General features: G+C 37.3%; 1 protein-coding gene across 2 annotated transcripts in view; it reads left to right on the top strand.

Moving 5' to 3' along the window:
- Positions 1-15,339, top strand: part of ADCY7 (adenylate cyclase 7) — a 2,777,509-nt gene that overhangs the window by 2,607,345 nt on the left and 154,825 nt on the right. For both annotated transcript variants that reach the window (XM_044081980.1, XM_044081981.1), the window contains 2 exons: positions 1,008-1,142; positions 2,438-2,515. In XM_044081980.1, coding sequence (XP_043937915.1) covers positions 1,008-1,142; positions 2,438-2,515 — 213 coding nt within the window. The remainder of the gene's footprint in view (positions 1-1,007; positions 1,143-2,437; positions 2,516-15,339) is intronic.

Genomic DNA, 15,339 nt, shown 5'->3' with positions numbered 1-15,339 from the left:
GCTTTGCAGATCCAAAATAATAAATGAGGGCTGTTTTTCTCTTAGGGTAGTAAAGTAAGTGAGATTTAGTTGTTTGAAAGAAAGTTAATAAAATATCCATTTTAAGGGGAAGGAACAATCAGAGACTCTGAAAACATGAGAAGATGAAGTGTGGGTTGCTGAGGCTGAAAGTGAGGTAAGAATATGAGATTGCAGAGGGTATAATACTGGCTTAGCACAGCCATTTGCTGAGATGTTTTTGGTTATCTGAAAATACATGTTATGTTAAGACTTGGGAGCATGACTGATGTAACTTCAGTGTATGTAAGAAATCAGTGCCAGTCCATTACATTACAAGTCAATTAACTTCTAATTTGTGCCTAGTAATACATAAATACAGAAGGCAGAACACTTGATTAAGACAGAAGTTTTCTGTAAGAACATTAACATTACTGACACACCAGACTAGCCAACTAAATGTCTCAGGGTGACAATCAGAAAAATGAGTAAATGTACAGACAGTATTTTCTGTGCAGTTCAGTAAACTGAAATACTCAACACAAAAAAGGTATTTTTACAAAATATAGCTTAATTGCTATTTCCCAGTTGGAAGCTTATCACAAAGCCTGTATTCCCAAACTTGTGTTGTTGGGTCCATATTTCTTGAACATTCTGTATTGTCAGAGAAGGTGACTGAACTTAGCAACAGGCCTCTTCAGTGTGGATGCAGTGAATGGGCATGCTATACAGGCCTTAAATTTGGATAAACCACCAATTTCTTCTGCATAGGATGCTTAGGGCAGCTCAACTGAAAAGTACTTGATGTTTTCCATTATGTTTATTTAAAACTTTGTTTGGCTTTTTCTTAAGATGTGGCATTTCTAACAGCTGACTTACAATTGTAGTTTTACCTTTATACTGTAGTACATAAAGCATTGTTTCGGATTGTATAAAATAAACTTATAAAGAAATGAATTATACTTAGTATTGATTCTGTTTAATGGACTTTTCATTTTCTATCCACACAGCGTATTACAGAATGCAATTCCTGTTTAGATTGGCTGTCTGCCCTTTCAAGCACGGTGGAGAGAAGTTCACTTTTGCGTCTTCTTCTGACTATGATTACCATGGGCATCATACTCATCCTCGCCATTCTTAATCTGGTATGTGTGAATATTTTCATGAAACTGCAGTTGCTGTAAACTTTTGCTCCTGTTCTCTGTAATGCTGTGATGCACTGATCTAATCTGCCTTATGTAATAATTTTATAAAATGTTCTGTTTTCTTCAGATTCATTGTTACAGAGAAGGGAGACCCTAAGCAGTTATAGTTTTTAATGATTCTGTTAGGTTAGATGTGCAGACATTGATGAGGGAGAAACAACGCTGTTACATTTAACATTATGGCATAATGCAGTGTGCTGTGTTTGATGTGATTACTCACAAGCAATATGTAGCACTAATTTTCAGCATCTCTGAGAACAGATATATATTGTATCCTCCTGATGCTGTATTATAAAAGCATCAGTGTTTAGTCATGACCAGAACTCTAGTCAAGATTTTTGGTTTTATATACAAGATATCAGACTGTTTCCCATTCGTAGTAACATCCCAACCCCATGTAATACATATTAATTAGAATTAGATTACATTGTATACCTGTGACATGTAGTAATAATGTTTCTATACATATGTATGTTGTGGGTGAATATTTATATGTATGTATTACATTCACATTATAGCCTATAATCAATGACCACTTCACTGAAACCTGTTTGACAGACTAAAACTGAATAAATATTTATGTGGTGTAAAGCATCCTATGTTTCACCAGCATGGGCTTTGACCCCTAATTACTATAACTGTCCAAGGTCACCAGATCTCAGAATAAGCTAAAATTTTGATCAGCATCACCCTGTTTAGCCTGCTTTAATATAAATGTTTGAACTGCATTGCATTATCGGTCTGCAACTTCATTAATGAGTCTTTATTTGAGAACATCACTCATCAGATGTAAAAGCAGAAATGTAAACCCATTGGCAACACTAAAATCATTGTTTTTCACTACAGCTACATATATAGATACATACATACACATGCAAACAGATATGTATGCATATAGTTATGTGATATTGGTGCAGTCCACTCTGTTGCCTACTCACTTTACTGACAGTTAACTGCTCTGTGTGAATTTATTTAAAGTACTCGTTGTGAGTATGAATTAAGAAAAGGAGAAACATTGAGTGCTTCTTTTACGTAGGGGATGTGCAGTCATTCTAAGTGGGAGTATGTATAAATGTTGAAGCTTTTGGATATACTGAAAGTTTTGGCATTAGGGATGGGTGGGTGTGTGAGAGTGTTTGGTGGTTAGGGTTAGTGCAAGGGCTATGGAATGGGATAGATTTAGTGTTGAATAGTCTAAATAATTTTAGTTATACATTTTTAACTTTACATCCTAGTGCTTGGAAAGAGGTCCTTCTATACAGTTGGCATCTGAATGCTGTGGAGAGTGCAAAGAAAATCTTGCCAGCATACCGGTGAGTAAAGTGCTGCTGTCTTTACAAGATATTGGTAACCGGACTTGGATCTTGGAAGAATTTTGTATGAGTTACACTGCCAAGTTTTCAGAGCTCTTAAGACTAAAATATTTAAACTATATTTTTTAAATCCGTCTTCAATTGTGCATCGATTAATTGTGAGCTGCTGCACTTTGTCTTCTCAGTGTAAATCCCATTTTGTAATGCCAGTCTTCTCAGTGTAAATCCCATTTTGTAATGCCAGTCCTCTGTGTAAATCCCATTTTGTAATGCCAGTCTTCTCAGTGTAAATCCCATTTTGTAATGCCAGTCCTCTGTGTAAATCCCATTTTGTAATGTTTGTGTTTAGTATTCACAGTATCCACATTCTACAGTTATGCATATTTTTATATATTCATCTTCATTATTTGTTTCCTGTGGTTTTATATCATTTTAAATTTTAACATTCTGCTGATGGTCAGGATTTGCCTTTTTCATTTAATTTTTCTGACCTTTAAACCTGACATTTCAAAAGCTGTTTTTGATTTTGTTCATGTCAAATATTTATCCTTTTCATATGTGCTGTATTCCTTTGCAGTAACTATTCCTTATTGACTATCTTACCCAATGTGCACTCTCAGGTGCACTATACTGCTTAAATTCCCAGTCTGTGTGCAGTCTGCACTTAATGTTTTTTGCATTGATATTTAGATGCCCATGCAACATGTTACTTTACTAAGCATGCATATATAGTAGGGCTGTGGTGATCCTTGCCATAACCCTGCAGACTTAGTTCAGGTCTGTGGCTGACTGACATGCCCCCAACTCCTCTGTGTACCAACTAACCAATTGACTGTAATGGCAATCACAGTGTTGTAGTTCAAACTTCTGAAAGCTGAGATACCCATAGTAATTTTACACGGTGAACATCTTTTAGAAATTCACTTAATTGAAACACTTTAGACACTACTGAAAGATTTATCTGTTTGACCCAAAAGATCAAATAGTATATATTCTGATTGCTTGATTCAAACCATTTAAATTCAGCGTAAATATCAATCAGATATGTCTTTTTAGTTAGTTAATAGTATTTATAAAGTAAATAAATTAACCATGTTGGTAAGCAGTTTCTATTATAAAATGTTGATAAAGTCATCTGCAAACTAAATATCAGACATGCTGAACAAATCTGTTCTGAACTAACTGTATTGTTCTCCAAGTAACTGTAGGAAACTGAAATCTAAAGCTTCTCATACTCTATTGCATAGCTTGCAAGAGAAGCATGTTTTCATAGCCTTGTACTCCAAACACAGAATACTGTAAATCTTAATAAATGAAGATTACACACAGTCTGTTTTTGCTTCTCTAAAGTCATCCTCACAAATAACAAAAAATGTTAACATGATAAATCTGAAAAACTGCATGTTTTAATCTGTGTTTGACCTTGAGGTCACTGCTAGTTATACTTTTCCACTAATGCTACATAATGTAAAATGAAGGCCTACTAGAGTGCATACTATTTTTAAGCTTTTTCAGAGCGAGAGAAAGAGAAGGAGTGAGTGAGTAAGAGGAAGAGAACTGCAGTCTTGAAATACGTAATCTGAAGTGTAGCAGTTTTATTGCCAGTCATTTTGACACACAGTAAGTTTGTTCTCTGGAACTTGAACATTGTAGTGAGAAAATGTGTTTATAAAATTAAAAAAAAATAAAGCGTTCAATCTATCTGCCTTCCCAGCTCATCATCCTTAACATTCATTATTGCTGAGTGGTACATGTTTTCATTTAGTACACCTTTTACAAAAAGCCATGTCTCCCAACTGCAATTCATCACCCATCATTATGGCGGCACAGTGGTGCAGCGGTTAACGTTGTCGCCTCACAGCAAGAGGTTCTCCGGTTCGATTCTCAGCTGGGGTGCCTTCTGTGTGGAGTTTGCATGTTCTCCCTGTGTTCACATGGGTTTCCTCCAGGTACTCCAGTTTCCTCCCACATTCCAAAGACATGCATCTGGAGCATTTCTCCCCGGGCCTCCGCTGAAAACAAGCTCTGTGGAACCTAGTCGGACATTCCCGGTCAACAAATGTTAAATAAATAAAAATCACCCCTGGCAGTACCTTTAATGTTCATGATAGCAATTGTTTATGACAAAGCCTTCATTATCTCCAAACAGTGCCCCTAATTTTCAAAACCTATGAAGGGTACATTTTCCTTCTCCTCTGAATTTTTGACATTTAAAAAAAAAAATCTGTATCCAACTTACAGTTCACTCTTCTGGATTGTAACATTAATGTTCTGCAAAGATGAATGGTACATAATCCCGGCTAAAACATCTTCTGAAGTAATTGTAAGAAATCCATCTATCAGAGCTCATCCTCTTCAAATGGTATCCTAAATATTCAGGATAGACAAGTAGAACATGCTGCTGTTCCACATGTAGTCATGTTCTTTGATAATAAAGAAAAATTGTTCATTATCATCTCCTACACATACTTCCAACCCCCAAGTTAGAAATTGACCTCCCCTACCATATACTTACTCTGTGCAGGTTTATATTAATTGTTTCCCTGGAATGGAAACCTTCCTCATTTCTTGGCAGCCTACTGCTTCCTGTCAAAATCCGTGTTTTTCTATTATTTGTTATAGTTCTTTACTTTAGACAGGTGACTATAACTTTATAATTGTAACACTTTAAGTCCACATCTTCAGTCATACCTCTCAACTGCACAGATTTTTGCAGAATGTCCAGATTTTTGCCTCATATTTTTAGTCAGTTTCTCATAAAATTGTGGTTTTTCTGGCAAGTTATTGACAAATCATTGAATATTAAAGTCAGAAAATAATGACAGACATTTGAGTTCCAGACTTCATAGCCTACAGAAAATTCATGCTAATGCAAAAGCTATTACTCTATTTTCTAAGAGCAGTATTTAAAAAGTGTCCCTGTTTTTGTGCCTTTGCCCCCCATGATTGATGGCTTTGTCCAGATTATTTGCTCTAAGAGGTAAGGAGGTATGTCTTCAGTGTAGTATCCATGGGTCCCCACATCATTAACATACCCGAGTTACTGTAAAGTTTTGTAAAAAATTATATTTTCCTTGATGATTAAAAAGTCAGCCTTCAAGAGAGAACTGTACAGATCCACAGATGTCATCACAGACCTCTTAGATAAGTGCTCTGAAAATTTTACCAAAATGTTTTCATTAGAAAAGATACAAATCTATATTTTAGCAGGAATTACCTCATAACTTTACTGAAGTTCAGCATTTTTACACTAAAATCAAAGTCTCAAAGTAAACTTTATTGTCGATCAGATATACACAGCAGTGCAAGCTGAATGAAATTACTTTGTTTGGTCCCAGTGCAAGACATAACAATGAACACACAGTTTGAGCAACAGTAAGACTGATGCACATACAGTAATAATTAAAATGTTAACACAATAAATTACCACAATTGGACAGGAAGACATTGGACAGTATTATCCTAGTAGATATTGCAAAGATTATGACATCACATTGTGATTGCTTAGATATTGCACTTCCGCTGTAGTATGATATATTCTGATGTTCATATTGCAAATGTGTGGAGTGTTGACTCACTCCGGACTATTGCACATTCAGGAAGTAATAATGTAAGAAATCAGTCGAACTGTGCCAGTTACTGAAGCAATTTGCCAGAGTGATTACTGTAGCTGAATACTTCATAGCAAGTGGCATATTGATCGGATTATTTGCTGTCATGCCTGGCATTCAAGTTCAGCAGCCTTATGGATAGAGGGAAGAAGCTCTTGTTCAGTCCAGATGTTTTGCAGTGTAAGCTGCCATACCACCTGCCCAAGGAAAGGCGGAAGTACATGCCATGGGCAGGGTGAGATGGATCATCAAGTATCTTCCTATCCCTTCCCACATACCAAGTCTCGTGCAGATCATCCATGGATGGGAAAGAAGAACCAGTGACTTTTTCCACTGTCCTCACTATCTTCAAGAGAGCCTTGTGGGCAGATGCTTTGCAGTTACCATATTAAACTATGATGTTATTTGAGAGGGTGCTGTCAGTGGTCCCCCCTGTAGAAGGCCTTGAGGATGCACTGAGACAGGTTTGTCTTCCTCAGTTTTCGTAGGAAGTGCAAACGTTGTGCCTTCTTCACTGTGTGGCTAATATGAGTCGACCAGGATAGGTTATCTGAGATGTGCACCCCCAGGAACTTGGTGTTTTGGACTCTTTTCACTGCCACCCCCTTAATTTCCAGAGGTTAATGGATTTCCTGAGTCCTCCTGAAATCCACTATAAATTCTTTGGTCTTGCTTACATTTAAGGCCAGATTGTTATTGTCGCACCAACCTATCAGATATTCCACTTCATATCAGATATTCCACTTCATCCCTGTACACTGTTTCCTCACCATTTCTGACAAGATGTATGACAGTGGTATCATCCAGAAACTTGATGATTTTGATGAATTAATGCTTGGCCATGCAGTTGTGCATCAACAAGGTGAACAGCAGAGGACTCCGCATGCAGCCCTGTGGGACATGTAATACTGATTGAACTGTTATTTCCCACACATACTTTTTGGGGTCTATTGATGAGAAAGTGTAGTATCCAGTTACGTAGTGGGGTGCTGATGCCCAACTGGATCAACTTTGATATCAGATTCTGATGGATGACTGTGTTTAAGCCAGAACTAAAATCGATGAACAGCATTCTGACATATCAATTCTTGTTCTCTAGATGCACCAAGGATTCATGAAGTGCTATAGCTATTGCATCAGCAGTGCAGCTGTTAATCTATAAGCAAACTGTAATGTAGTCAGTGCTGCAGGTAGGCTTGAAGAAATATAGTTCTTGATCAAGTGCGCAAAACACTTCATTATTGTTGATGTAAGAACAACTGGCCGGTAAACATTTAGGCTTGTCGATTGTAATTTCTTGGGTAACGGAATGATTGTCATATTTTTGAAGCAACTAAATTTGCAGAATGGCTTTTGCAGGATTTTATCTCTGAAACAGCTGCACTGTCCCTTGCACATTTCCTTCCCAGAGATTTCTAAGAGGATATATGGTAAAAATATCCATTGTGTGAAAAACCACCCTTTGGAATCAAAATGCCCAGTGGGACAATATATTCATAGGTGTGTACTAGGCTAACAACCACTGGTGCCTTTTTAAACCTAGCTATGCATCCCAATTATTTGAAAAGTTCTAGTACCCTTGATAAGTGTCAGCCAGGAGCTACAGGAGATAAACCATTTACAGACTGCCTGTGTCTGTTAGAGACATAGATGCCAAACCAGGGATGAATTTCTTCTTCCCCATCCAGTTGGATTCAGTTAGGTAGGAACTATTCTTCACATGGAGGGGGGGGGGGCAGTTCCAGAGAAGGGGTTGTCTCTGAGATACATATCTGTCTCTTCAGCAGGTCCTATTTATATCACAGGCAAGGTTTAAGTATTTAGAATGGGTAATTCTGTTTCCATTTGTTTTGTACATATGCAGGAGGTCCATCAAGGTGGGGTCTGACAATACCTTGTATGCCAGGCTAGTTCTCTCCCCTCAACAGCCTATAGGAGAAAGAATACAGAGATAAGGCTTTGAGGTGGTCTGAAGGACATGTTATTTACTCCCTGTATTCTTTCAATGAGGAACCTCTGTAGATGTTCCAGTTGTTACATGTGCCTGGTTAGGTACATACCAAAGTGGGCATTGTAGTCAAAGATAGGGCTGATAAATTATGAATATAGTGGAAGAGTGACCATCTTGAGCCTTGATGCCATGTCTTTGTTTTTAAGCTACACAACATAGAATGATTTCCTCACTGCTCTAGATACATGCTGGTTAAAGTCGAGATTATTGTCTATGTGTGTCCCCAAGTCCCTGACTACTGGGTTGACACTTAGGGGTGTATTGTCAGTATGATAGTTATCAGGGATGGATGACTTCCCAAAGGATGCTGTTATGCATTTCTTGGCATTTAGTTTCTGTAAATGGCTCTGACACAAGTTATCTGTTTCTGTCAGTTCTATCAGCCCTTCCCAGAGAGCATTAGTGTTAGTAGGGGATTCAGTGACTGCTCCTAATTTGCAGTCATCTGCAAATTTGATCAGCCAAAGGACCTTGACAGTGGTCTTGGCTTCAGAGATGTAAATGCCAAAAAGATGATGTCCCAAGAATGATCCCTGAAGGATTCCTGTTGTGACTGGCCACTTTGTATAAGTGGACTCCCCAATTCTATCTTCCTGGATCTTGTCTGTGAGCCAGCTGGGTATCCACTGAGTGACATGGGGTTTATACCTAACCTCTTGAGTTTGTCAACAATGCCATGCCTAAGTGGGGTATTGTGTCAAATGCTGTGGCCAGGTCAAGGTAGGTAGTGTGAACCATTTTGCCCTCATCCATTGCTTTGACGACCTTCTCAAAGAAGTCAACTATGTTAAGCATGACTTGCCCTTAAAACCAAATCAGGTTGGGTCTAGTGTCTGAAGGTTTCCTGTGTCACTATTAATAGTTTACATAATTCTTTCTGTGACTTTCCATATGAGAATACTGTTTGAGCCTATCGATGCAGTGCTCTTAGTAGTTTAGGGGGAGTTATATTTGATGGTATTTCCTGAGAAGAGGTTGAGGGGGAGAGAAGGGTTAAAGTTAGACCTAAATTTGCCTGCCAGTGGGTTTGCTATGTCTTCTGGCTCAGTATAAGTGCCTCCATTAGCAATGAGCTCGGCAAACAATTGTGCATTGACTTTGAGGTTACAGACATAGCTAAAGAATGCCTTGAGGTTGTTCTGGACCTGGGAGTCCAAATTTACCTCAGCTTTGGCTTTGATAGCCTATTTTTTCTGCTGAGTTGTTTAGTTTGGTGAGAATGCTTTTATCCTTCTGGGTACTACACCTCCTCATTTTTGCCATGATTCTCTTCCTTCTGTTATAGATCCTATTGATGGTGTAATTCCTTCAGGGTGGCTTTTTTTTTTTTTTTATTTCTGTACTTATTCTAGGTGGGTCTAGCGGCCTCTATGTAGCTATTGAAATACTTCCATAGGGTTTCTGTGAACAGTGTTCTTATGGTTTATGCTTATGGTTTATGAGGACTTGACATTTTGCCAAGTTATCACTTAATGCTAGGAAGTTAGCCTTAGAGTAGTCCTTGAACATTCCAGAGTTACCTGGGGTTCTGGGTTTTATTTTTACTTCAAAGGAGAAGGTTTTGTGGTCTGACCTTACCAGAGAGGACATTACACTAGTGGGTGCAGAGCACTCCCCCATATTAGTGAGTTCCACATCCAGATCCAGTATGTTTGTGCCCCTTGTTGGCATATTGACAATCAGGTCTGGAAGTTTGCTTACAAAATCCAGGAATCTCTGTGTCTGCATGTTTTATTGTCATATATGATTCCTGGTTAGCAGTGGGGTAATTAAAGTCACCCATGAATATGGTATTGAGTTCAATGGTGAGTATTTCCAGTAAGCTTAAATACATGTTGTGGGTTTCCTGTGCAAGTAGTTTTCATGTTCTCCCTGAAGGACTGTAACAAGGATTTTTATGAACTGTACACCAGTACTTAGCAAAAAGCTATTACAAATTAAAAGTGGGAATAATACTTTTTTAACATAGTGAACCTTTCAATATTATCTTTAAACGTTAATGGTTTCACAGATGTACACAAAAAAGAAAGAGTAGTGAACTATATTAAAACTACAGAGTGCAAATAGCTATGCTACAGGATACACATTTGGATAGAACTGAGCATGTGAAATTGATAAAGGTTTTCATGGTGATTATTCAGAGGAATACCTGGGACAAAGAAGAAGAGGAGTACTTCTGTTAATTGCAAGAGTGCTAGAAGAGGATAAAAAGATAATGGTAGAATTGTAGTACTAAGGGACTACTGGCAAGGGAAGAGGATTACACTGGTATGTATTTATATTCAACCTAAAACTGCAGTAATGGAGCTTAAGAAAATTCTGGGAGAAATAATCAGTTGTCAGCAAGTAGTAATACTTATAAGTGGGAACTGGGATTTTATTTGCAGCAGGGAATATATGTCTGGGGGCATAGAAGGGAAATATAACCGAGGATGGTCAATTGTTGAAGAAATTTATGAAAATATTTGACATAGAAGATGTGAATTTACATATTATTCCCCAAGATACAAAAACTGGCCTAGGCTAGACAGAACTTACATTTAACAGAAACGTGTGCATTTAATTGAAAGTTTTGATACACCTCCAATGACTATTTCAGATCACGTGCCAGTAACAACTAAAATAAAAACGCATCTTAATGAAACAAAATGAGACACTGTGGTGTTTTCCCACTCTGTTGAAAAGAGAAGAATTTAAGGAGTGAGTAGTGGAAAGTATTCAGGAGTTATTAGAGAAGACAGACATTTCTTCTGAAAGTATAGCTAGGGAGTGGGATAAAATTAAAGTGGATTTTAAAAATAGGATAGAAATACGAGAGAGAGAGATGACTAAGAATCAACAAGAATTATTTAGAGGGACTGACAAATGTTAAAGCATTGCAGAATAGGGGGACTCTCACAGAACAAGAAGAGGTGCAATTGTAGAGTGCTAAGCAGAAAATAAAGGATTTCCTCAATAATGTGCATGAGTTTAGAAAGATTGCTGTTAAGCAACTGTTTTTTTTTTTAATAATAATGCCACAGCACAAAAACTTTTAGCTCAACAACTCGGGCAATAGAAAGTAGAAAGGGTTGTTGCCAAGCTTAGGGAGCCTATAACAAGGAAGAAAACAAGGGATGCTGTAGAGTAACTAGAAATATTTTGGAAATTTTATGAACGTCTGCATGAAGCAGAGAAATGTGAAGATCAAGAACAGGTACAAATGGAAGAATTAAATATGCCAAGGTTAGAGTTAGATGAGGCTCACTTACTAATAGGATAGGAGGAGATGAGATAAAAATGGTGGTGTATAACCAATCAATAGGAAAGTCCCCATGAATAGATGGTATTCCTGTGGAAGTTTGGAAGTTAGGAGGAAAAAACTGAAAAAGGTCTGAAAGGTTTTGTTTAACAGTATTTTTTAAAAGGAGGAGAAACACCAACATCCTAGAAGAAAGCAGTGGTGACTATAATACCTAAAGAGGGTGAAGACCCATCAGATTCAGCTTTCTACAGGCCCATTTCAGTCCTAAACCATGATTATAAAGTGTTGATGTCTATAACGACTAAAATAATGGCAAAGGTGATGCCAAAATTGATAGACAAGGATCACTGTGGTTTTGTGGAGGGAGCCAAACATTTGACAATAACAGGACATTGATGATACAGAAGGAAGCTGAATGTAAGAAAATACCATTGTTGTTGGGTCTTGATGCTGAGAATGCATTTGACAGAGTAAGCTCTGAGCAATGGAAGCATTTGCATTCCCTGATAAAATTATAAGGTTGATTAGGAGGATGTATGAGGGATCGAAGTTGAAAATTAAAGTGGGTGGGTTCCTATCTCATAATTTCTGTTTGAGCAGAGGAACTAGGCCAGGGGTGTCTTCTCTCTCCTTTATTATTTGCACTATATTTAAAACCATTGACAAAGAAAATAAACTCAAATGTAAGGATATAATTGGTATGGTAGTCAAGAAAATCTGTCTTTTTTTGCAGATATTGTTTTATTTTTATTTATCATTTTGTTGACAGGGAAAGTCCGACTAGGAGAGAGCCTATTTTCAGCGGAGGCCTAGGGAGAAACACTCCAGATGCATGACTTTGGATTGTGGGAGGAAACTGGAGTACCCAGAGGAAACCCACGCGAATGCAAGGAGAACATGCAAACTCCACACAGAAGGCATCCCAGCCGGGAATCGAACCAGAGAACCTCTTGCTGTGAGGTGACAACGTTAACCACTGCACTACTGCGCCGCCCATACCTAATAAAACAAGAAAATAACATTTCAGTGTTGTGAAACATTTTGAGGCAATTTCAGATCTTTTTGGATACAAAATTAATGAAGCTAAAACAAATGGAATAGTAAATCATGTACCCACACATGAATTGGTTCAGCAATATACATATTTATGGGGACATGATAAAATGTGCTTAGGAGTAGGGATCAAAGATGATTCTGGTGTGGCAGCTTAGGATATGTGGGAAGAGACTAAATAAAAGAAAATATAAAAAGTGAGAAATTGGAAGCTCTGTTGTATGAATATGGGTAGCAAGATACAAGCAGTTAAAATGTTTTTCATCCCTTTAGTTTTATACATAGGTCAGGCATATTTTTATCAGCCAGAGGAGATGTTGTTGATAGCAATTAAAGAGCTGAAAGATTGTATCTGGGAGAGGAAGATGGCAACAGTTATGTGGGATAAGATGATTCTTCCAATTGAACAAGGCGGTTTGGGATTACCATATTTGAAGGGGTATTTCAGAGCTATACAGTTAAGGCTGCTATACATAACACAAGCAGAAACCTATAATCTAAAATGGAAAGGGATGATGATGAAACAGGGGAAGCTCAAGAAACAGAGAGACTGGGATTTTGGATGCAGATCCTTAAGGAGAATAACAATAGCCATGCAGAATATTATATTTATAAAGCAGCAAAAAGTATTGTAAGAACTTAGCCAACATGGGAATGGAAAAGGGAGATTTTGCTGATAGCTATGACTGCAATTAGGGGTAGAGAAAATAGGCAAGAGGGGCTGGAATTTATTGAAAAAAATGGGTAAAAGAATGAAGGCATTGGGAGCAAATAATTAGAGAGGGAAAGGTAATAGAATGGAAGAGGCCAAGAATTTATTTGGACTTCAGAATAGATATTGCCTTCCCTATCAAAGCAAATAGAAAGAAATAGGGGGATCCTAAACAAAAGACCAACACTGGTAGAGTTTTTAGTAGACTCTAGAACAGAAACTGCCATTAAAAAAATAATTAGTAAAGCATATAAAATATTGCATGCTAAGTATAAGAATCAATCAGAGGAGGTTAGGATTAGGAAGAGAGATTAGATAAGCAATTCACAAAGAAACAAATGGAGGATATATGAATGTCTCCCAAATATGCAACAAAATCTAGAAGATTTAGGATTTTTGCTTGCAAATGTTTACATAGATATTTTTATTCCCTAACAAACCCCAAATAATTTTTCCTCGTGTGCACAGCAAATGTTGGAGGCATGACGGGGCAGAAAGAGGTAATTGGGAACATGTTTTCTGGGAGTGCAGTGAGCTGGCAGACTTGAGGATTCCCTGCAGGATGCACTGTTGGAGATGCTGGGTGGGCAGATTGGTGTGATAAGGGAGATGATTTTTCTGAGCTATGATACAGAATCAGAATTCCATAGACATGGTAAGGTCTTGCTATGTCTAATTATGGTGGCTGCCAGAAAAGCAATTAACAGAAAATAGAAATCAAAATCTAAACCAACTATACTAGAAGACGTGACTATAGTAACAGGGATAAAACAACTGGAACTGAGATATTTAAAAAGGGGTAGGAGCAAACTACAAAGGAAAAAAATGGGAATTGTGGGAACAATACACACAGGGGAGGAATGATGTTTAAAAGAAGGCAGGACTTAAATGAGGTATGTAATGTTTGACTGAAAATGGCTGAGTAGAGTTGTTATCAAAAAACAGTTGCTTAACAACAGTCTTTCTAAACTTGTGTATATTATTGAGGTAATCCCTTATTCCCTTATTTTCTGATTAGTATTCTCCAGCTGTTCTATGAGATTCTCCCCATTCTGCAATACTTGAAAATTTGTCAGTCCCTCTAAATCATTTTAATTACATTTTAACCATAGCTCCTGTTCTTCTATTTCCACCCTATTTTTAAACTCCACCTTAATTTTATCCCAATACTTAGCTATATTTTCACAAGTAATTTCTATCCTTTCAAATAGCTCCTGAATAATCTCCACTACCCATTCCTTAAATTCCTCTCTTTTCAACAGATAGGAGGGAAAGGGCCATTGTCTCATCTTTATTTCATCACCCAGTGTTTTTATTTTAGTTATCGTTGGTGCATGATCTGAAATGGTTATTGGGTGCATGTCAAGACCTTCAATGAAATGCACATGTTCCTGTGAAATGTAAATTCTGTCTAGCCTAGCCCAATTTTTATATCTTAGGGAATAATATCTAAATTCATTCTGAACTCCTAGTAGTGAATTCACATCTTCCATGCTAAAGATTTTCATAAATTTCTTTAAAGTCTACCCTCCTTTGTTATACTTTCCCTTCTGGGCCCCCTAGGCACATCTTCACTGCTGCAATTCAAATTACAGTCCCCACCTATAAGTAATATTCCTTGATGAAAACTAATTATTTCTCCCAGAATTTTCTTAAGCTCCATTATAGCACTTTTAGGTTGAATATAAATACATGACAGTGTAATCCTCCTCCCTTGCCAGTAGCCCCTTAGCACTAGAAATGTGCCATTGTTATTTATTTGTTTTTTTATCTATCACTATTGGAGCTCCTCTTTTCCTTTGTCCCAGATATTCCACTGAATAACCATCATGAAAACCTTTCTTTATCAAATTCACATGTTCAGTTCTTTCCAAGTGTGTCTTCTGTTACATAGCTATTTGCACTATACATTTTTAAAGATGATTCTCTCGTCTTTTTTATATTTATCTGTTTGACCACTGACATTTAAAGACATTACAGTTAGCATCATTGTATTAAAAAGTTATTATTCCCACCTTTTATATATAACACCTTTTTGTTAAATGTCTAGATACAGCATGTGTTACATGCATACACTTTTTGGCAGGTTGAACTTTTACATAGTTGTTTCTTATCATATCCGTTTGAGCCTATCTCACATCTTACAAAACCTTTTGTTTTATTGAAAGCCCTCAAACAAAAAAAAAATACCCC

This window comes from Protopterus annectens, chromosome 8.part1, assembly GCF_019279795.1.
Source record: "Protopterus annectens isolate FY-2018-M chromosome 8.part1, PAN1.0, whole genome shotgun sequence".
NCBI classification, from domain to species: Eukaryota; Metazoa; Chordata; order Ceratodontiformes; family Protopteridae; genus Protopterus; species Protopterus annectens.
This window is presented reverse-complemented; position numbering and strand designations above follow the sequence as displayed.